The sequence below is a fragment of the Hypanus sabinus genome, chromosome 2 (assembly GCF_030144855.1).
Source record: "Hypanus sabinus isolate sHypSab1 chromosome 2, sHypSab1.hap1, whole genome shotgun sequence".
NCBI lineage: Eukaryota > Metazoa > Chordata > Chondrichthyes > Myliobatiformes > Dasyatidae > Hypanus > Hypanus sabinus.
Genome location: NC_082707.1, coordinates 96,255,542 through 96,277,973, shown reverse-complemented (window position 1 = coordinate 96,277,973; position 22,432 = coordinate 96,255,542). Strand labels below are relative to the sequence as shown.

The following is a 22,432-nucleotide window of genomic DNA, read 5'->3' as shown; positions in this document are numbered from 1 at the left end:
AAAGCCGCACGCTCTAATTTTAGAAAGAAAATCAATTTTGTACTTGTACAAGCTGCACCGGATTTTAAGCCGCAGGTGTCCCACGTTGTAATATGAGATATTTACACAGAAAGATATTACACGTGAGGATTTTTTAACTTTTAATTAAATCCGTATGGTAACATAAACAAATACATATTGCAAATGCTTTTTTTCCAAACAGTGCCTGTAACACAGCTACTTTTAATATACATACCTTTCGGTAACACACAAATTACGTTGCGTATACTTTTTTACTGAACAGTGCACGAACAACATTCCAATATCTCCTAACGACTGGTAAAAAAAATATATATACTGCAGCCTACCAGGAAAAGTTATTGATCGCCTTCTTCATCTTCCTCCTGCGCACTAAAACCATCAAAGTCCTCTTCTTCAGTGTCCGAATTGAACAACCTCAGGATCTCGTCACTCACTTCAGTCTCTTCGTTGTCACTCTCACTTGAGCGCACGCGGTCCTCTTCATCATGCAGCAGTCCAGCCTTTCGAAACCCGTTGGTGATGGTGGATGTTGTGACACGGCTCCACGCATTTAGGATCCACTGGCAGACTTGAGTTAAAGATGCTCTTCGCATGCGTCCTGTTTTGGTAAAGGATTTCTCGCCGCTCGTCATCCAAGCCTCCCACTCAACGTGCAGCGCCACTTTAAATGCCCAGTTCACGCTGATGTCCAGTGGCTGCAAATACTTCGTGGTGCCCCCAGGAATCACAGCTGGAATTGAGTTTGTACTCTTGATGGCAGCTTTCACTGAACTTTCATTGTCAGCCGCTTAAAAATCACCATCGGTGGAAGCTTTAGTCCGGATGCTGTGCAGCTCAGAACACAAGTAAAATGCGTTCTCTCATGGCCACTTGTTTTCAGTGTGATGGACGAGTCACCTTTTTTATTAACAGTCCGAGTGAGAGGCAGGTCAAACGTCAAAGGTACTTCATCCATATTTATGATATCATCTGGCCCGATGGAATTCTCCGCTATCTTTGTTTGAGTGAATGTGCGGAAGTTAGCTAGTTGTTCCTCGTGGTCGGGAGGGAGCTGCTGACACAGAGTCATGCGTACCCTGACGGACAGGCCTTTTCGTCTCATAAATCTAAAACACCACGATGGCCCACCTCTAAAATCTTCGATTTTCATTTTGGTGGCGATTGCTTTAGCCTTCAGTCTGATCTGCACGGTGGAAACACCGCGGCCGCCTGCTCTCTGTGTGTTAACCCAGTCTTCAAGAAAGTTTTCAAGTTCGGGCCATCTGCTATGATTACCTCTGAAAGCTTTTGTTGTCTGTTTGCATTGACTCAGTTCTTCACGCTGGCGTCTCCACCGTCTCACCATTGATTCATTTATGCCAAGATTATGTGCAGCAGCTTGATTTCCTTCTTCAACCGCCAGATTGATTGCCTTTAACTTAAAAGCTGCATCATATGCTTTTCTTCGAGTGTTTTCCATGTTGATGAGGGTGAGTACAAATGACTGATTTACAATAATTTAATTGTGAAAGTGTGCTTGATTTATCATACAATTTCATTGGACCTCTGTGAACTACTCATCAATTTTATTGGTCTACTGTTATGAGGCAAAATGTTTTTGGCGGCATGAAAAAAAAACATGCATTAGCCGCACCGTAGTATAGGCTGCAGTGTTGCCGCAGTGTTCAAAGCGTGGGAAAAAAGTAGCGGCTTATAGTCCGGAATTTACGGTACTTCCTGTGCTGAGAGACAATGAGGAAGATGGGCGACACTCACTGGAGCTTGCAATGAAAGGTGATCTCATTGAGGCACGCAACACTGAAAGGCATTGCCACAGTTAAATGTCAAGAAGTTGTTTCCTCAAACTGTTGAGTCTGGAACTAGGAAATTCAGGCAGGGAGTCACATAAATATAGCAGGGGAGTTTCTGTCCTCAACTTTGCTAACCTTTGAAATTCACTTCCATAGAAGGCTTTTATTGTATTGAGTATGTACTAGGCTGAGATCTGCGCTTCTGGACTCTGTAGGAAGTGGATTTGAGGTGTAGGCTCAGTGTGATCATCTTGCTGAATAACGAAGCAGGCACAAGGAGTGGTGTGAATTTTACTGTTCCTTTTGTCTCTGTTCACCTTAGCAGATTTCATTCAGGAATATCCCATTGGCATTACTAATCCTAGAATTTCTAAAAAAAAATGTGCCTATCTGTATAACATTAAATCTTCTATTATCAAACAATGCCTCGAAGCTGCAGATGTAACAGCTTGTCCCATGGCATTTGATGTGAGTTTAATCCCAGGATGTGTATAATTAGCCTCCAAAGAAATTTTTGAATGTTGGAAAAAGGAAACCTTAGTGGAAAAATGTGCGGCAAAATTACCGGGCCATAATGCAGATTCTGGAATATTTGTGTAAATCAAGTCAATTCCATAAATATCTAGGCACTAAGGCAAGTCCAGCATATCCGTGAAATGGGATTCATGATAGAGCATATGGAATATTTGCCAGTTTGTATGACGAATGGAGGTAATTGCATGCTGACTGCCTCATGGAGGTTATTTGAAAGACACATTTTATTCTGAGTACATTGAATCAGATCAAGACTTGGCAAAAAGTATCAGAAACCTGTATCTGTTAAAGTTGCTAACCATTTCTAGTTTTGCATATAATCCTAAAATGTCTTCTGAACTTGTATGATTTTATGAACAGTATTACTAAAATGTTTGATACCAAATTTTCTGTAGTACTTAAGTATAATCGTGTTATCTTTCTATGAGCTACCAGAATAATGGTATTACCAAACTACGCATGTCACCATTTTGCCTATTATCATAGCTGCGAGGTTTAATGAAAAATATTGTTTCTAGACTCTTTACAGGTTTTTGCTGCTCATTCTGCGAGGTTCTTCCAGCAGTTTGTGTGGTGTATGGTGTATGGTGTATGAGTTTACCCTGACAGTCTGACATTGAGCTTATTTGAAAGACATGTTATTCTGAGTACATTGGACTTTTAGATCTTCTCTAGGTATTAATGTTCATGGACAATCCCCTTTTTATGGTTGTTGATGTACAGGGATAATACTCTGTGTATACAGGACAAAAGCTTATGTCCAGAGCACCTAAATAACTTGAGGCGGGATTTTTTAGGTTCAAAAGCACTATAACAATGAGCAAGGCATCATGCTTGCTGTCTGGTTTCAAGGTATGGGTCCTCCTGCTGCATGTTGGATTGAGTGATACAGCAGACAGCATCAACAATGTGTCCGTGAAAGTTGATTTTATTATGTAGATGAATGGCTTTGTGTTTTTTAGCCCGTTGTTTGTAACGTGGAAGATGGGCCGGGATAAACGCCTGCGAGGCTGCATTGGAACTTTCTCTGCCATGAACCTCCATTCAGGACTCAGGGAATATACACTTACCAGGTAAGGACATAAGACCCTCTGAGTAATGATAATCTACAATGAATGCAATAGACATTGTCATCCCTGTGTGAAAATGCACTCCTTTTGTCAACAAAATTTGTGTGGAATACAGACTCTCTTCCTGATCCATCTAGTTCTTCCTACGCTCCTCCCAGCTGTCTCCTTTACACACTTCTTTCACTGGTTTCCCTAACTGTTCCCACCTGTCCTCGCAGTTCCCTCACTTGATTGCACACTCCACCTCCTTTTCCAATCAGATTCCATCATCTCTAGCCCATTGTTATCGTCACCTATTACCCTGAAGCCTCCGTCACTTTCCACTCTTGCCTCCCCCATCAGCTTGTCACTTTGCTCATCTGGATCCACCTATCACCTGCCAACTCTTGCTCCACACCCTTCCCTCCATTTTGCAGTCCAGATGTAGGGTCATGATCCAAAACACTGACTATCTATTTCCCTCCATAGGCACTACCTGACCTGTTGTGGTCTTCCAGCATCTACGTAGGACTAGTTGGGCTCAATGGGCTTGATTCTAGAGTTAATATAAAATAGTCCTTTAATTGTGTATATTGGTTTAATTTCATGCACATAGTGAATGGAAACTCCATAAATGTGGTAAACCACATTTTATGAGGTGTAACTTTTGGAAGGACAATACATTCACAGCATGAGGGAACATAGACTGGTACTGGTTTAGATCATTCTGATCTGAATAGTGGAAAAGAGACTGTGACTCTACTGCTGCTGGCTCTGGGGAGAGGAGTATAACCTGTTCAGCTCCTGACTGAAAGGAATATACTCTGTGGATGTAATGTAGACGGAAACATCCACTCCTTTTGGGAAGTAAATGGAGGTGTAATGTTCAAGGACTTTGTTTTTTATTGGTGGAATGCAGCAGGCCAGGCAGCATCTATAAGGAGAAGCGCTGTCGACGTTTCGGGCCGAGACCCTTCGTCAGGATTAACTGAAAGGAAAGAAAGTAAGATAGTCCTGACGAAGGATCTCGGCCCAAAACGTCGACAGCGCTTCTCCCTATAGATGCTGCCTGGCCTGCTGCGTTCCACCAGTATTTTGTGTGTGTTGCTTGAATTTCCAGCATTTGCAGATTTCCTCGTGTTTGCCTTTGTCTTTTATTGGTGGACAAGAAAATGTTGTAGAGGCTACGCAAGGTGAGATTTTCATTGTTCAGAGAAAGAACTGTAATTGAAAGAAACTGTTGAATTCCTAACATTCATTGATCTTTAATGTAACTAAACCTCACTCCATGTTATCACAACTACCTAGATTCTGAGCTTCTCCCTGGAAATCAGTAGGACATAATCCATCAACATTCTGAATCTTCATCAGTATCTTTCTCTTCTCACAGTGCCCTTAAGGACAGTCGCTTCCCCCCGCTGACTCGTGAGGAACTTCCTAAACTCTTCTGCTCTGTTTCGCTACTCACTAATTTTGAAGATGCCAGCGATTATCTGGACTGGGAGGTAATGAAATTCCAGTTCAAACTTCTTACCACCGCAGGAAGCTGAGACAGGGCAGCCCTTTTGAAACTGAATAGAAAGTGACTCTGATGATACAGTTTTCTCCATCCCCCTTTTGAAGGTACTGATTTGTTCTAGAATGAGGATCCTGAGTATGGATAGCTTTCTTTAAGAGAGATCTACCTTTCTTGCGTCTAGACTTGGACAGTGAGTATTGGAGGTTGGGTGTTACTGTACAAAGCTGAGACTTGTTCTTGCCCAGAATCTGCTCGTTTATGCTCTATAGATGAAACCCATCACTGTTATTACAGACAGACTACTAGGAAATCTGCATCCAGCTAGTAAGATTTCCATGTACCCCTTATGAAGTGCATCTAGAGTGCTGATGGGGCATTCCTTTTATATTCTCTTTCTGAGTTCTGAGTACTGAGTGGGTAGAAGACCCACACCTCAAGGTTGAACAACAGCTGCTTCCCCACTGCCATCACGTTCTCAAAATGACCTGAAAAACCCTTAATATTATGTCAGACCTTTTTATGCTCTATGTCGTCCACTAGTGTCGTTATCTTTATTTTGCTGTTTACTTTGCACACATGCAAGTTCCATATAATTTGTGTTAATTTAACTTATTTTTGTCCTTGGCTTGTACTGTGCTGGTGCTACATTAAGCTAACTTTCCTGGCATTTATACCCTGTGTATGTATTCCTATAAGAACAATATACTTGAACTTGAGTTACCAGGGAGCTGATCAGGGGGAGGAAACCAGAGGTCCATGGGCCAGTCCTCATTGGGGTATCTGATGTGGAGAGGGTCAGCAACTTTAAATTCCTTGGTGTTATTATTTCAGAGCATCTTTCCTGGGTCCAGCATGCAAGCACCATTACAAAAAAAGCATGGCAAGTTTTCTGCTTTCTTAGATGCTTGCAAAGATTTGTTGAGTCTTCTAGAACTCTTAGTAACTTCTATAGATGTGCAGTGGAGAGTATATTGACTGGTTGTATCATGGCCTGGTATGGAAGTACCAATGCCCTTGAATGGAAAAGCCTACAAAAAGTAGTGGATATGGCCCAGACAATCATGGGTAAAGCCCTCCCCACCATTGAGCATGGAAACATTGCCTCGGGAAAGCACCATCCATCATCAAAGACCCCCACCAACCAGGTCATGCTCTCTTCTCACTGCTGCCACCAGGAAGAAGATATAGAAACTTCAGGACTCACACCACTAGGTTCAGGAACAGTTTAATACCCTTCATTCACAATTGTCTCTTGAATTTACAGAGAATGGAGCAAAAAACAAAAAAAAAAAATCAGCCAATATAGTCAAAGACCCCATATACCAAGGCATTCTTTCTTCCATCCCAAAATCCACCCATTGGGAAGAAGATACAAAAGCCTGAAGATACACACCACCAGGTTCAAGGACAGCTTCTATCCCACCGCCATAAGCCTATTGCCTTGTAGGATCAAATATAACGTCGATCTCATTGTGGCATTGCACCTTGCTGCTTGGCTGCACTGTAATTTTTTTGTAATATTTAACACTATTCTGCAGTCTTTTATCCTTTGCCCTTGTGCTATCTTCATGTACTTGTGTTTTGAAATGATCTGTATGGATGGTATGCAAAGTTGTTTTTCCACTGTATCTTGGTACATGTGACAGTTACAGTGTCCCCACCTAGATGTTTTGTGAGGGCATGGCTCCTATCCCATTTCCAGTGTAAATGGTCACATTATTTTTTTCAGAATTTTGGATCTGTTTTGTATTGATCACTACTGGTGTACTACTACTACTACTACTACTACATAACACCCCCCACCAGTAGTGTTCAATACAAAACAGATTCAAAATTCTGAAAAAAAAAAATGATGTGACCATTTACACTGGAAATGGGATAGGAGCCATGCCCTGACAAAATGTCTAGGTGAGGAGACTGTAACTGTTAGATGTACCAAGATACAGTGGAAAAACAACTTTGCATACCATCCATATAGATCATTCCAAAACACAAGTACATGAAGATAGCACAAGGATAAAAGGGGGTGAGGGAACATGTAGGTTATGATTAAAATGTGTTCTGAGTGGGATCTCAATGTGCAATTGCATAGTATAGCATGTGTGGACACACACACACACACACACACACACACACACACACACACAATGCAATTACACATAGTACGTATAGCATTGCATGGTAATAGCACTACTGCCAAAGCTAATAGAGTCCTGGATCCTGGAGCATGCCACCAGATTTAGCGTGGTGCAAATTGTGAGAGGACTTAAGGGAAATGAATCTACTTGACTTTGTTCTCACAAATTCAGTTCTCTGTTGAACATTATTATTGTGCTAAATGGAATGGATTCAGAATGGATCAGCCATTCAAGCTGGCATTCATTGTACAGGTTTCCCCTGCTATCCGAAGGTAGAGCATTCCTGTGAAACCGTTCGTAAGCTGAAATGTTGTAAAGCGAAGAAGCAATTACCATTAACTTATATGGGAAAATTTTTTGAACGTTCCCAGACCCAAAAAGTAACCTACCAAATCAAACCAAATAACACATAAAACCTAAAATAACACGAACATATAGTAAAATCAGGAATTATATGATAAATATATAGCTTGTATAAAGCAGAAATATTTTATGTACGGTGTAGTTTCACTTATCAAAAGCAGGAAGGCAGCAAGCTGAAATCGATTTGGAGGAAAAAAATCGGCACGTACATGCATGCCCACACAACTGCCCGCACATGGCTTCACGGTCATGATAGTCTTTCTTGGGGTAAACACACATATAAAGCTGGGGTCTTTTTTTCATAAAAGCGAAAATCCTCTTTAGTTAGTGAAATCAGGTACTAATGTAGGTCTTTCGTAACAGCAAGCTGTCGTAAAGCGAACGTTCGAAAAACGGGGGCCACCTGTACTGTGAGCCATCAGCCACAACATTATTGTGGTCAATCAGTATAAATAACTTGGCACAGCACATCTTTTGCGGTCTTTATCATCATTCTGGTACAACAAAGTATGCAGAAAATCATTCTGAGATCAGCTGCTCTTTTGTTAAAAACCTTGAAGCTCTAGTACAGGGCTGTGTGCAGACTAAGCAGCAGAAGCGGTGTGCCACAGAGAGCCAAGTCCAGAAAGTAATCTGATCAAAGAGCCGTTCTGCAGCCTGTAAATGTCATGGATAGTTAAACTATTAATGAGAGGAAGGAGCTTCCTGAGGATCTCCATCATTAATCATGCTACAAAAGTTCAGACTTAAAGCATTGGCTATCAACTTTAGCATCCTGTGTGATCTTTCTCAGCCTTACAACACTGAAGCCACTTTTGAAGTAAAGTAGCACCTGAGTGTACTGGATACCACAGTGGTTATGGACATCCTGGCTGCTTGCTTCAGAATTAGCCTCACCTCTGTTCAAGCTATTCAGTATACTGACATTCGGAACCTATTCCACAATGTCTAAAATTTGTCCCGTCCTGCCCGCAGAAAGCAGAAATCCAAACTGATTATTAACCCTCCTCATTTTCATTTCCACCTCCATGATGTAAAGTGTTATCCAGAATGCCGTCACTACTCATCAGCAACAGGCTCAGTTCAAATTGTGACAGGATGATACTGCTTCATCACAGCCTCAGGCATGGAAAAATTATCTGAATTTCAGAGTTGAGAAGAAATTTACTGACCTTGACATCAAGTTACCATTTGACAATGTGCATTATCAAGGATCCCTAGTAAATCTGATTGGAATTCGCAACATCTGAATATTGTTCAGACTTGGAATGATATGGAAAGTAAGGTTTTCCCAAGATGTGAAACCCTTGCTTTCATGTCATATGCATCAACATCAGCATAATTAAACTCCACAATCAACATTTTGGTGATCTCCTTTGACTGGAAGATTTATTGTCCCACCACATAAATAGTGTGGCTGGATGTTCTGTGGGAAATGATTCAGCATCTGCTGCTTCAGAGCTGGAAGATGCTTCCTTTGCCCAAGGTCAAAGCAGGTGTTTGGAAATCACTCCAGCTGCCTAAATAGGTGAAGTGCCAAGCACATACATTGAAGACATGAGGCAGCAGGTTTAGAATCTGGAGCAACACACAAGATGCTGAAGGAACGCAACAGGTCAGGCAGCATCTATAGAAGGAAATGACTCAACATTTCTGGTTGAGACCCTTCACCTGGACTGAAAGATAGAGGAAAGGTGGCCAGTACATTTAAAAAGCAAGTAGAGGAAAGTGCTGCAACAGAAGCTGTCAGGTTATAGTTGGAGGAGTGATTGGCAGATGGAGGAAAGGAGAATGGAAATTAAATAGTGACAGAAGCTGGCAGGTGATGGGTGGAAGTGACCAGAGGCTGAAGACGATGGAATTTGATAGAAAGCAAAGTGGAACTTGGTCATCACTTTGAAGGAGAGTAGATGTCCCAAAGCTGGCAGGGGGATTAAATGTCTCTGGACTCAGCTGAGATGTAGACTTCATTACAGAGAGTGATAAATGGAAATTCCACCCATTTCTTGTTCTCACTCACCTCTGTGATTGGCACCTTGGCTACTGGAAGACAACTTTGCCAGACTGGGACCAAGCAGATTGCCTCTGCCTTAAACTTTTCATGCTTTCTACAGCCATCTATTATTGATACCTCTGAAAGGACCTCCTGAATTCTGGGCTTGGTTCTCTCCAAATTAATCTGTACAAACCAAAGCAATGGGGAGGTGAGGGAAAACTCAAGTTATTCTAGATTTCAAATGCTCTTGGGTTAGGTTAAAGTAAATTTAAAAATTAGTGAACTTTGAGGCAAACTAAGTTTCCAGGGTGATTTCAAATATGTGGATTAATTTATCTGATGGTATTGTAGACTCATACGCAATGAAAACAGGCCATTTGGCCCAACTCATCAGTACCAACCAAGATGCCTCTATGTCAGTTCTGTTTGCCTGTGTTTGGTTCATATCCCTCTTAAACCTTTCTGATCCAAATACTCCTCCATATGTGTGTTAAATATTGTAATAGCTTGTACCACCTCCTTTGGCAGTCCCACCATCCCTTCTGTGGAAAAACCTGCTCCTTTAAATCTTTCTCCTCTATCTTAAACCTGTGTGCCTAGAATTTGATTTCCCCATTACCCTGGAGAAAAATCCTGTGATATCTACCCTATTCATATGCTTTGACACAGAAACTCATCATGGTCATAAATGATGCTGGAGAAGTAGTAATGGGGAACAAAGAAATGGCGGACAAACTGATTTAAGTATTTTGTTTCAATCTGTACTGTGGAAGACACCAGCAGTATACCAGAGAGTGTCAGGAGGCAGAAATGAATGTAACCGCTATTACCAAGGAAGAAGGTGCGTCGGAAGCTTAAAGGTATGAAGATAGATGTCACCTGGACCATATGGGCTACACCCCAGGGTTTTGAAAAAAAAAATTAGCTGAAGAGGTTGTGGTGTAGTGATCTTTTAAGAAACACTAGATTCTGAATTGATTCCAAAGGAATGCAAAATGACAAATATCATGCTCCTTTTCAGAAGGGAGAGAGGCAAAAGACACAGAATTATAGGTCAGTTAGCCTGACGTCAGTGGTTGAAAAGTTGTTGGACTATATTATTAAGGACGTGGTTTCAGGGTTCTTGGAGGCAAATGATAAATAGGCTGAAATCAGCTTGATTTTCTTAAGGGAAAACTTTGCCTGACAGATCTGTTGGAATTCTTTGAGGAAATAATAAGAAGGATAGTCGGTCAATAAATGTGGTTTACTTGGATTTTCAGAAAGCTTTTGACAATGTGCCCCATATGAGGCTGCTTAACAAAATAAAAGCCCAAGGTACTACAGGAAATGTACTAGCATGTACAGGCTAACTGCAGAAGGCAGAGTGGGAATAAAAGGGGTCTTCTGGTTGTTCTGCAGTGGTCGGTAGGGTCCCCTACTTTTCATGTTGTATGTTAATGATCTAGATGATGGAATTGATGACTTTGTGGCCAAATTATGGACGATACAAAGATAGAGGGGCATGTGGTGTTGAGGGAGGGAGTGTGCAGAAGGAGGTGGACAGATTAGGAGAATGGGCAAAGAAGTGACAGGTGGAATACAGCATAGGGAAGTGTATGGTCATGTTCTTCAGTAGAAAGGATAAATTCATTGACTATTTTCTAAATGGAGGGGGAAATTCAGAGACTGGAGGTGCAAAGTGCATTGAGAGTCCTTGTGGGATCCCCTAAAGGTTAATTTGCAGGTTGAGTTGGTGTAAGGAAGGCAAATACAATGTTGACATTCATTTTGAGAGGACTAGATTATAAAAACAAGGATGTACAGTGGTGCTAGAAAGCTTGTGCCACCTCTATTTCTCTGTTTCTACACAAGTAGGACCTAAAATGCAATCAGATCTTCATGCAAGTCGTAAAACTAATTTAAGAGAACCCAATTAAATAAATAACACAAAAAACATTACACTTGTTCATTTATTGAGGAAAATGATCTAATATTACATGTAACACGAGTGAATCTGCAGATGCTGGAAATAAATAAAAATACAAAATGCTGGCAGAACTCAGCAGGCCAGACAGCATCTATGGGAGGAGGTAGTGACGATGTTTCAGGCCGAAACCCTTCATCAGGAGTGAAGTAACATGGGATGGTCAAGGGGAGATAAGAAGTGGGGGGGAGGGATAAAGTAGGGAGCTAGGAAGTGTTAGGCTGGAGGGAAATGGGCTAGGGGGAAGGTGGAGAATTATGGGAAATAAAAGAGAAAGAAAGGTAGGGCTGGGGGGAGATTATAGTGAGGGGGGAAAAAGAGAGAGAAAGAGAACCAGACTAAAATAATAGATAGGGATGGGGGTAAGGGGGGGGCAGGGGTATCAACGGAGGTCTGTGAATTGGATGTTCATGCTGGCAGGTAGGAGGCTACCTAGGCTGGAGATAAGGTATTGCTCCATCGACCTGCGTGTGGCTTCATCTTGACAGTAGAGGAGGCCATGGACAGACATGTCGGAGTGGGAGTGGTCTGTGGAATTGAAGTGTATGGCCACAGGGAGATCCCGCCACTGCTGGAGGACTGAGCGCTGGTGTTCGGCGAAACGGTCTCCCAGTCTGCGGTGGGTCTCCCCAATGTATAAATGGCCACATCGGGAGCACCGGATACAGTATATCACCCCAGTTGACTCGCAGATGAAGTGGTGCCTCACCTGAAAGGACTGTCTGGGGCCTGGGATGGTGGTGAGGGAAGAAGTGTTGGGGCAGGTGTAGCATTTCTTCCGTTTACAGGGATGAGTGCCTGGAGGGAGGTCCGTGGGGAGGGATGGGGGGGATGAATGGACAAGGGAGTCGCGTAGGAGTGATCCCTGTGGAAGGCTGAGAGTGGGGGGGAGGGGAAGATGTGGCTGGTGGTGGGATCACATAGGAGGTGGCGGAAGTTACGGAGGATTATACGTTGGATCTGTAGGCTGGTAGGGTGAAAGGTGAAGACCAGGGGGACTGTATCCCTGGTGGGGGGATGAGGTGAGGGCAGAGGTGCATGAAATATGGGAGACACGATTTGTTGGCAAGAGTATGTGAATCTTTGCTTTCAGTAACTGGTGTGACACCCCCCCCTCCCCCCCCACCCCCAAATGTTTCCGATAACTGCAGATCAATCCTGCAGGTCAGCCTGGAGGAATTTTAGGCCATTCCTCCTTACAAAACGGCTTCAACTCAGGGATGTTCTTGAGCTTCCTTCAGGTCCTTCCAAGACATTTCTATAGGATTAAGGTCAGGACTTTAACTTAGCCATTCCAAAACACAAATTTTCTTCTTTTCAAACCATTCTGTTGTTGATTTACTCTAGTTTGTTTGTTTTTTCTGGATCATTGTCTTGTTGTATTATCCAACTTCTATTAAGCTTCAGGTGATGGACTGCTACCCTGACCTTCTCTTGTAAAATGTCCTGATACAAATTTGAATTCCTTGTTCCCTCAGTGGTTGCAAACTGTCCAGGCCCTGAAGGAGCAAAGCAGCCCCAAACCATGATGCTTCTTTCAGCGTGTTTCATAGTTGGAATGAAGTTTTGGTGTTGGTGTGCAGTTCCCTTTTTCCTCCAAACATAGCAATATGCACTTCTGCCAAAGAAGTTCTACTTTCAGTAAACACTAAGTACACTGCAGATGCTGTGGTCAATTCAACATGTACAAACAAGCTGGATGAACTCAGCAGCTCGGGCAGCATCCATTGAAAAGTTACTTGCCGGACTGGTTGCTCGAATGATTCTCCTTGCTGCTGATGTTGAAGAGCGTCATTGTGCTGAAGGTGCTATATACACTGGGGATCAGAATGCCTTGGCTTGTTTTTTTTCAACGGATGATGCCCGACCTGCTGAGTTCATCAAGCTTGTTTATACGTGGTAAGTTCTACTTTTGTCTCAACTGTCCACAAAACATTGTCTCAGAAGCATTGTACAACATCCAGGTGGTCTTTTGCAAACTCGAGATGTGCAGCAATGCTTTTTTTTGGAGAGCGGTGGTTTCCTCCATGGTGTCCTTCCATAAATACCATTTTTGTTCACTATTTTTCTTATAGTGGATACATGAACAGAGACTTTTGCAAGTTTGAGAGGTTTCTGCAGATGTTTTGCTATTTGTGTTCTTTTTCACCTCCTTCAGCATTGCATGTTGTGCTCTTGGTGTGATCTTTGCTGGATGCCTGCTCCTGGGGAAAGTAGCAACAGTAACTGAGTTTCTTACATTTGTAGACAATTTCTCTTGCTGAGGACTGATGAATGTTCATGTCTTTAGAAATGCTTTTGTAGCCTTTTCCAGCTTCATGCATCTCTACAATTCCTCTAAGGTCCTCTGAAAGTTGTTTTGATGGAGGCATGGTGCACATGAACAGATCTTTCTCGAGAAGAGTAGGCTCTGTCAGTAACTTGACTTTGTGTGCCCTTTTTGTAGGGCAGGGCACCTCTACAACCCACACCTCCAATCTCATTTCATTGATTGGAACACCTGATTCCAAATAGCTTTTCTAGAAGACATTACCTCAGAGGTTCACATAATTCTTCCAGCAAATACACGTAATATTGGATCAATTTTCTCAATAAATAATGAATAAATAAATTAATAAGTGAAATGTTTTTTGTATTATTTAATTGGGCTCTTTTAATCTAGTTTTAGAACTTTATGTGAAGATCTGATCACATTTTAGGTCCTAATTATGCAGGAATGGAGAAAATTATACAGGGTTCACAAACTCTGTAGCACCACTGTAAAGTTGAGGCTTTAAAGCACCGATAAGACTGCTCTTGGAGTATTGTAAGCAGTTTTGGGCCCCTTATTTTAAAAAAAAATGTGTTAGCATTGGAGAGGGTCTAGAGGAGGTTTACAAGAATAATCCCAGGAATGAAGGGATTAACACATGATGACTCTGGGCCTGTACTCTGTAGAGTTTATTGCTATCTATAACTAGGACTGTGCAACTTTGCTTATCTATTGCCAGAGTCAGATGAGGAGCTTTTGTAGAAAGATCTGATCTTGGATTTATTTTCAATCCGTTGATTTTCTCCTCTTTCCTCCCTCCCCACCTGAAAGATGAGAGGTCAACTCTCACTAACACAATAAGACAAGTGCCTTTGTTTTACTTTGCTGACTTAGTAATGCAAAGATAGTTTTGCTAAAAACCAATTTTGTCATTAATCTTTCAGCTTTCACCAACCGTAATCTCAAAATACTGGAGGCGCAGACCAGTTGGATTAGTGTCAGAGAGGAGATGAAAAGTATTTTAACGTGTATGAAGTTAAGCTTAACAATATGAAATTTGACACTGCTGAACCTGAATTTATAAGTGTTGTGCTCAGGTTCTTTGCAACTTTGGATGAAGTATGTGTTTGCCTCTTTAAATAACTAAGCCTCACTTGTCCGGCCAGTAGAAATTGGACCACTGAAATTGACCAGAATCAAAACAACAAACCTTTTTCATTAGCTAAAATCAGTTTGTAATGTGCTGTAAGGTTTCACTGCTAATGTAATTGGCCTCTCTAACGTTTCACTGCTGAGGTAATGGTTTCTTTGTAGCAACAATGTTTGGGTTTTGACCAGAGCAACAGGGGCTTTGAAATGTGGGCCATCCGATGAGAGGCATGTTGTTCTTTCTTGTGGGTCTGAGAGCAGTGATCTCACGGTCTTTTTTTTCGGGAAGAGATGAAGAGAGAAGACGCAAATAGAGAGAGTTGATAGACTGCCAGACAGAGTGGACCTGGAGGGTCCTAGGGTCGGCTATCATTTTTGAGGAGGTAGACGGGGAACAAATGAACGGAACCGCGAGCTTCAATGTTGCACATTAGTCTGTTTCATGAGAAGGGGCCCTTTTCCTTTTATGTTTCTTTACTAACCATATAGTCAAATTAAGAATTATAAAGCTCAATCATTTAATTGCATATTGTGCACTGTTTGTTATTTCGGGGTACTGATTTGTAACAGGGTAACACATCACTCAGCATTCACCCAAACAAGATTTCTTGTTTGGCTGGGCCGGGGGCTATCTTCCCCTAGATTAAGCCACCAGCTGAACCGAGGTACGAAGTTAAAATCCAAGTCAACAGACTTGGCTAACTAACCATCGTGTTGCACTCACTTCTATTAAAAAGCAACTAAAATTTATTATAACAATAGAGTGGTTGATATCATTAACTTGGACTTTAAGAAGGCTTTTGACAAGTTATCCCATGAGAGGTTAATAATCAAATTGCAGGATGCAGGGATTCAGGATAAGGTGTCCAAATGGGTGCAGAATTGGCTCAAAAACTGAAAACAATGAATTATGGTGAGAGGATTATTTTCACATCTAGATGATGATAAAAGTTGAATTCTGTAGGGATCGGTTTTGGGGCCACTGCTGTTTTTAATTTACCTTAATGATTTGGATAAGCACATAACAAATAATCTAGTAAAGTTTGCTGATGATAGAAAATTAGAGGGATGGGCTGATATAATTCAGGCACAGAATCAATACATTTAGACCTAAACAAAACCCAGGTGTAGGCAGATAAATGGCAGATGAAATTTAGTGTAGGTAAATGTAAAATATTACATATAGCAAGTATTAATATTAGATATAAATAAAAGTGCACTGCACGAGAAGGATTTGGGCTTCCTGGTAGATTCATCATTATCAACATCTAGACAATGATCTTAGGAAGGCTGATAGAATGTTGGACATATAATCCACTCAGTGGAGTTCAAGTCTAGAGACACTCTCGTTAAGCTCTATAATGCGCTTGTGAGGCCACACCTTGAGTACTGGGTATAATTTCGGTCTCCATATTGTGTGAGGGATGTGAAGGCACTGGAGACAGTCCAGAGAAGGGTGACTAGACTCATTCCAGATCTGCAGGGTATGAGCTGTGAAGAAAGATTGAAAGAATTAAATGTTTTTGGCCTAAGCAGATGTAGAATGAGAGGAGACACGATAGAAGTGTACAAAATCATTAAGGGTGTAAGTAAGATGGGTGCCATCTGCTACTTCAAAATTAATCCATCATCAAAGACACAGGGCAATAGGAGGGAACTGGTTAAAAGGAGAATTATGTCTAAAATGAGGAAGCATTTTACACAGTGAGTTGTGGACACATGGAACAAACTACCTTGTTGTGTAGTTGAAATTAGTACCTTAGAGACTTTCAAATCTAAACTGGATAGTAAACACAAAGTACACTGCAGATGCTGTGGTCAAATCAAGACGTACTCAGCAGGTCAGGCAGCATCTGTTGAAAGAAGCAGTCAACGTTTCGGGTCGAGACCCTTCGTCAGGACTAAAGAAGGAGGGGGCAGGGGCCCTATAAAGAAGGTGGGAGGAGGGTGGAAAACCAGTCAGAGGAAAGATCAAGGGGTGGGGGAGGGGAAGCAGGGAGGGGGTAGGCAGGAGAGGTGAAGAAGGAATCTAAGGGGAAAGCACTATGGGTAGTAGAAGAAGGCAGAGTCATGAGAGGTGATAGGCAGCTAGAAGAGGAGACAGAGTGAAGGTGGGATGGGGGAAGGGAGAGGGAGGGAATTACCGGAAGTTGGAGAATTCGATGTTCATACCAAGGGGGCTGGAGACTACCCAGAAGGTATATGAGGTGTTGTTCCTCCAACATGAGTTTGGCCTCATCATGGCAGTAGAGGAGGCCATGTATGGACATATCCGAATGGGAATGTGAAGGAGAGTTGAAGTGAGTGGCAACCGGGAGATCTTGTCTGTTGTAGGTGCTTGACGAAGCGATCCCCCAATCTGCGTCGGGTCTCGCCGATGTAGAGGAGGCCACATCGGGAGCACCTGATGCAATAGATTACCCCAACAGACTCACAAGTGAAGTGTTGCCTTATCTGGAAGGACAGTTTGGGGCCCTGACTGGTGGTAAGAGAGGAGGCATAGGGACAGGTGTAGCACTTATGCTCGCAGGGATAAGTGCCAGGCAGGAGATCTGTGGGAAGGGACATGTGGACCAGGCAGTCACGGAGGGAACGATCCCTGCGAAAAGCAGAGAGGGTTAGAGAGGGAAAGATGTGCTTAGTGGTGGGGTCCTGTTGAAGGTGGTGGAAGTTGCGGAGGATAATATGCTGGATCCGGAGGCTGGTGGGGTGATAGGTGAGAACAAGGGGAACACGGTCCCTGTTGTGGTGACGGGAGGATGGGGTGAGGGCCGAAGTGTGGGAAATGGAGGAGATGCGGGTGAGGGCATCATTGATGACGGCAGAAGGGAAACCATGATTCTTAAAGAAAGAGGACGTTTGGGATATCCTGGAACAGAAAGCCTCATTCTTGGAGCAGATGCTGTGGAGACAGAGGAACTGGGAATCGGGAATAGAATTTTTGCATTTGGCAGAGTGGGAAGAGCTATAATCAAGGTAGTTATGGGAGTCAGTGGGTTTATAGAAGATGTCAGTGGACAGTCTATCTCCAGAGATGGAGACCGAGAGATCGAGAAAGGAACCTTAACTACCTTGATGCTGCCTGACCTGCTGAGTTCATCCAGCATTTTTGTACGTCTTAAACTGGATAGTTATTTCAGCACACTATGTGAATAGGAATTTGGTGAGCTTTGTTGGGCTGCATGGCCTGTTTTGTCAGAATTTATCATGATTTTACACAATGTGTGATTGGGACCATCGAGTCACAGAAGGACACGAGGAAAGGAGAAATTCCAAGACAAGTCAAGTCACTTTTATTGTCATTTTGACGATAACTGCTGGTACAGTACATAGTAAAAATGAGACAATGTTTTTTCAGGACCATGTTGTTACATGACAGTACAAAAACTAGACTGAACTACGTAAAAAAACAACACAGAAAAAAACTAGACTGCATACCTACAGATTCTACAGTGAATGCAGTTGAATAAAGGCAAGCAGGTGGTTTCATTTGGATCTGAGATGTAACAATCTGAATATTTTAAATGGTGTGGATCAGTGTAGAGATTAGTTGTCTATGTACACTAAATCTCTCAAACATCAGTGAATGGCCATCAACTGTAATCTGAGAGTAAGAAAAGGGTATTTACACAAAACCTTTGTCAGACACCAGTATGAGAACAAGTTTAACTTGGAGCACTGATAATCGGGAAAGATGTATTAGTTTTAGTGGCTTATCAAACTTGTACCAGGATCTAAAGGTGTAAATTTAAACTTGACTCTGTCTCCTTGGCTGAATGGCAATTAGATGAGACCAATAACATTGAAATCGCCAGTACTTCAGCGAAGATAATCAAACTGACAGTGCACTTAAAATATCTTGGATATTTCATTCAGTGTGAGTTATCACAGGCACAATTTATTTCAACATTAGAGCCCATTCTCTTTTTTTCTCCCCCCATCTATCTTGTTTTATTATGATTTGGTCCAGAATGAAATGCACAATAATAGTGAGTAGCAGTACACTGTATGAGAATGTTGTTATCTATATAGTAATTAAGATAAATCTGTGTTTAGGTGGGAGTACATGGGATTCGAATAGAGTTTGTGAATGAAAAGGGGGCAAAACGCACAGCAACGTATCTACCAGAGGTGGCCAAGGAGCAGGGTAGGTGTAAGCAACAGCTTGGTAATCTGTTCTTGTACTCTGTGTTTCAGTAGGAAGTTGTTAAGAGCACAAGTAATAACTGTCAGTTCAATAGTGTAAAAGATTTCATGGTTCAACCCGGATGCATTATATACTAAATGCAACTTCAACTCTCTCAGGATATACAGTAAACAGATCAGGCTGCATCTTTGGAAAGAGACACAGTTGAAATCCCTTTAGAACAGATGAACATTTTTTGCCAAGAGTTTCCATTTTAAAAGTAAACTCGGTTATTGTTTCAGCAGATGCTGCCTGACCTGCAGAATGTTCTCACCATTTTCTGTTTTTGTTCCCCATTTCCAGCATAGGCAGTTGTTTTATTTTTAAATTTTAATTTAATTTTCCAACATCATCTTGTCCATAAACATTTTTCACACATTATTTTGTAGAACCATAGAACATTACAGCACAGAAACAGGCCTTTTGGCCTTGTTGGCTGTGCCAAGCCATTTTTCTGCCTAGTCCCACTGACCTGCACCTGGACCATATCCCTCCATACACCTCTCATCCATGTACCTATCCAAGTTTTTCTTAAATGTTAAAAGTGAGCCTGCATTAACCACTTCATCTGGCAGCTCATTCCACACTCCCACCACTCTCTGTGTGAAGAAGCCCCCCACTAATGTTCCCTTTAAACTTTTCCCCCTTCACCCTTAACTCATGTCCTCTGGGTTTTTTTCTCCCCTAGCCTCAGTGGAAAAAGCCTGCTTTTCCATAAACAAGCAGGTTTATGGAGCCTGCCTAAAGCTAATCTAGTTGTAAGGAAACACTTCCAGGTAATTTTTTTCCTGCAACAATTACTTTTCCTTTCTAGATTTGGTGATGTTGCTTGGGACCGTGGGGCTATTTGCTGGAGAACTAGTGCAGCTGAACCATCGTTATTAGCTGGTACCAAGTTGTGGATGTATCTCTGTAACTTCTGTTTGTGCATATATCTGATTTTGTGTTGCAGACTGGGACCAGATTCAAACTATAGACTCTCTTCTGCGTAAAGGAGGTTACAAAGCTCCCATCACAAATGAATTCAGGAAAGCAATCAAGCTCACCAGGTGAGTGACAGTGAAGCCATCTCTGATATTCATATGGTGGTTAGAGCCTATAGTGATGTTAGCTGCCAAAAGCCAGGTTATCCCCAGGAAGGGAGATTGGGAGTAGGGGAATCACCAACCTGTGTGGAGAAACTTGATGTAGAAAAGGCAAGAAGAGGAAAATTGTTTTGCTGTAGCTGAATTGACCTGGTTTTCTCTCTCTGAAATTATCTAACCCGTTGAGCACTTCCTGCATTTATTTAACCTGCTGAGCACTTCCTGTATCTCCTGTAATTGTTTGCAGCATATAAAGTATTTTGCTTTTCTAAGATTGTATACTAATTTGAAGTGCAATTGGATGTCCAATTACAGAAAAGCACAAGATGATCTGGGCACGCAGTATATAGATCTGACATTTTTCTAACTGTCACAGAACTGTTTGCCACTGATGTATGTGGGATTCTTCACTGCCAGCTGTATAAATGGCCTTAGAAGTGAAATGTGAGGTAGTGTCCACACAATACAGTGTCCAACGTGACACTGTCTTGGGAGGCACCCGGAAAATACAAGGATCAAGAGTAAGACTGTTTTTGCATTAAGGAAAGGACTTGCATTTATGTAGCACAGTTCTTTATTTAAAGATGTGCTAAAACACCACTCGGCAAATATTATTAATTTGATTGCGGACACTTATAATGAAGAAAAGTGGGATCCCTAAACACCAATATGCTAAGTAACCAGGGAGTCAGAGGTATTCCTTGAAAATGTGAAAATTTCCTGTTGTCTTAATATTACAATGGAAAGCTTTACCATGGATGACTTGGGTGAGATGGTGCCTTATTTTGATGCCTCAAGCTCTCTGGTGCAGAACTTCCTCATTGCCCACACTTAAGAGAAGGAGGGAGTAAGTGAGGGGAAACTGAGAAAAAGGATTGAATGTCAATTCAGTTTAGTGGCAGATAGCTGCTGGTGCACCCTTGTGGTTGTATCCGGCATTTAACTGTATGCCAGACAGCATTGCAGAGGGCACCCTCCTGGTTAGCTTTTGTCAAGAGCAGCGGACTGTGAATCTCCTCTTCTCTTGATGAAGTGTCCTTTGGTACATCTTCTGGGACACTGGCTTTGTCAGCCAAGGATGCTTCTATAGCTTCCCGTCAGTTCGCTGATCCAAATGTCACCTAACAATTCGTCTGACTGAGCTTAGCTCAAGCTCTGCTACTCGACCATGGTAATGCCAACTATCAGCTGGTAGCCCGTTTTCTTCCACAGAGGTGCGTGTGTAGACTCTCCCTGGCACCAAACATTCACAGCCTTGTATTTTTGTTTTGCTGTGAATTTGCTCCTGGATGGCTGGCTGTATCACTTTTTCTCTCTGTGGTCAATCAAGTTCTTATTCTACCTTGGGCCCCACTGCAGACGTCACTTGTAAAACTTCGGCTGACAGTTCTCCTTAATCTTGAACTTAGCTGCAGGACTACCGTATTGATCAAAGGTGTTATCTCGGAAAATCCACTGATGCTTTTGTAATAGAGTATTCAGTGTGGGATTTCCCCAATGTAATTGATGCTGGACAGCACCGATGGCATCTTTTTGATCCACCTTCTGCCCAGTATATGAGGCTGCTGGCCTCTCCTGACCATGTTCACAGGTAAGCGAAACAGGTCCCCTGGTGAACTACTTCTGTTGTAATGACACCATGCACATCCACACTGTCTCTAGTGGATCTGTGGAACAACAAGTTCGCTGCTGCAATTTTGGAATCTGGTGTAAGGATAAGCCCCATTTCCAGTTCAGATGTAATGGGCTGTTTGTCCACTGAGAGTGTAACCAAAAGAAGCTGGTTTCAGTGGCCTACGTCATGGGTTGGCTTGGTAAATCGTGCCCACTTCTTCACTTTGGCTTCTCCTTATGTGGAGTTGATGGTTGAATCCTGCAGTTTTCTCACGGTGTGTTGCTTAACAAAGTACACCTTCTCAAGGTTCCCTACCTTCCGACAGAACCGGCAGACTGTCTTATGATGCCCAGTGGTCTGTTTGCAAGCATGACTTGCCCCACAATGTTGGTATCTCTGGAGACTGTAGGCTGTGGGTCAGTACCCTCTGCAAGCATTGACGTTTTCAAGAGGGGGCTGAATCTACGTAAAGCCTCTCTTTACTGCCTTCCAGCGGCAATCTGTGGAGTATGCTTTGTCCCAGGACAGATCGTGCTTTTCAGACAGGAGGCTCTCCTATGCCTTTCCATCTTGAACTCTAACAATCAGCTCCTGAATAACCATCACTTCTTCAAATTTGCTTGGTGGGGTATGTTTGTACTTGCATTCCTGTACCGCTAGGGTCAGTCTTGCGATGAAATTAAATCAAAGTGCATGCGGAGCAGCTTGAGTGTTACTGCTTCCTCTGGCTTTGCTGCTGATATAAAAATTGGTAGGAGTTCTATGTGGTT

General features: G+C 42.3%; 1 protein-coding gene across 5 annotated transcripts in view; it reads left to right on the top strand.

Moving 5' to 3' along the window:
* Nucleotides 1-22,432, top strand: part of LOC132381393 (AMMECR1-like protein) — a 92,371-nt gene that overhangs the window by 67,371 nt on the left and 2,568 nt on the right. For all 5 annotated transcript variants that reach the window (XM_059950776.1, XM_059950785.1, XM_059950803.1 and 2 more), the window contains 4 exons: nucleotides 3,308-3,418; nucleotides 4,785-4,899; nucleotides 18,833-18,923; nucleotides 19,915-20,011. In XM_059950776.1, coding sequence (XP_059806759.1) covers nucleotides 3,308-3,418; nucleotides 4,785-4,899; nucleotides 18,833-18,923; nucleotides 19,915-20,011 — 414 coding nt within the window. The remainder of the gene's footprint in view (nucleotides 1-3,307; nucleotides 3,419-4,784; nucleotides 4,900-18,832; nucleotides 18,924-19,914; nucleotides 20,012-22,432) is intronic.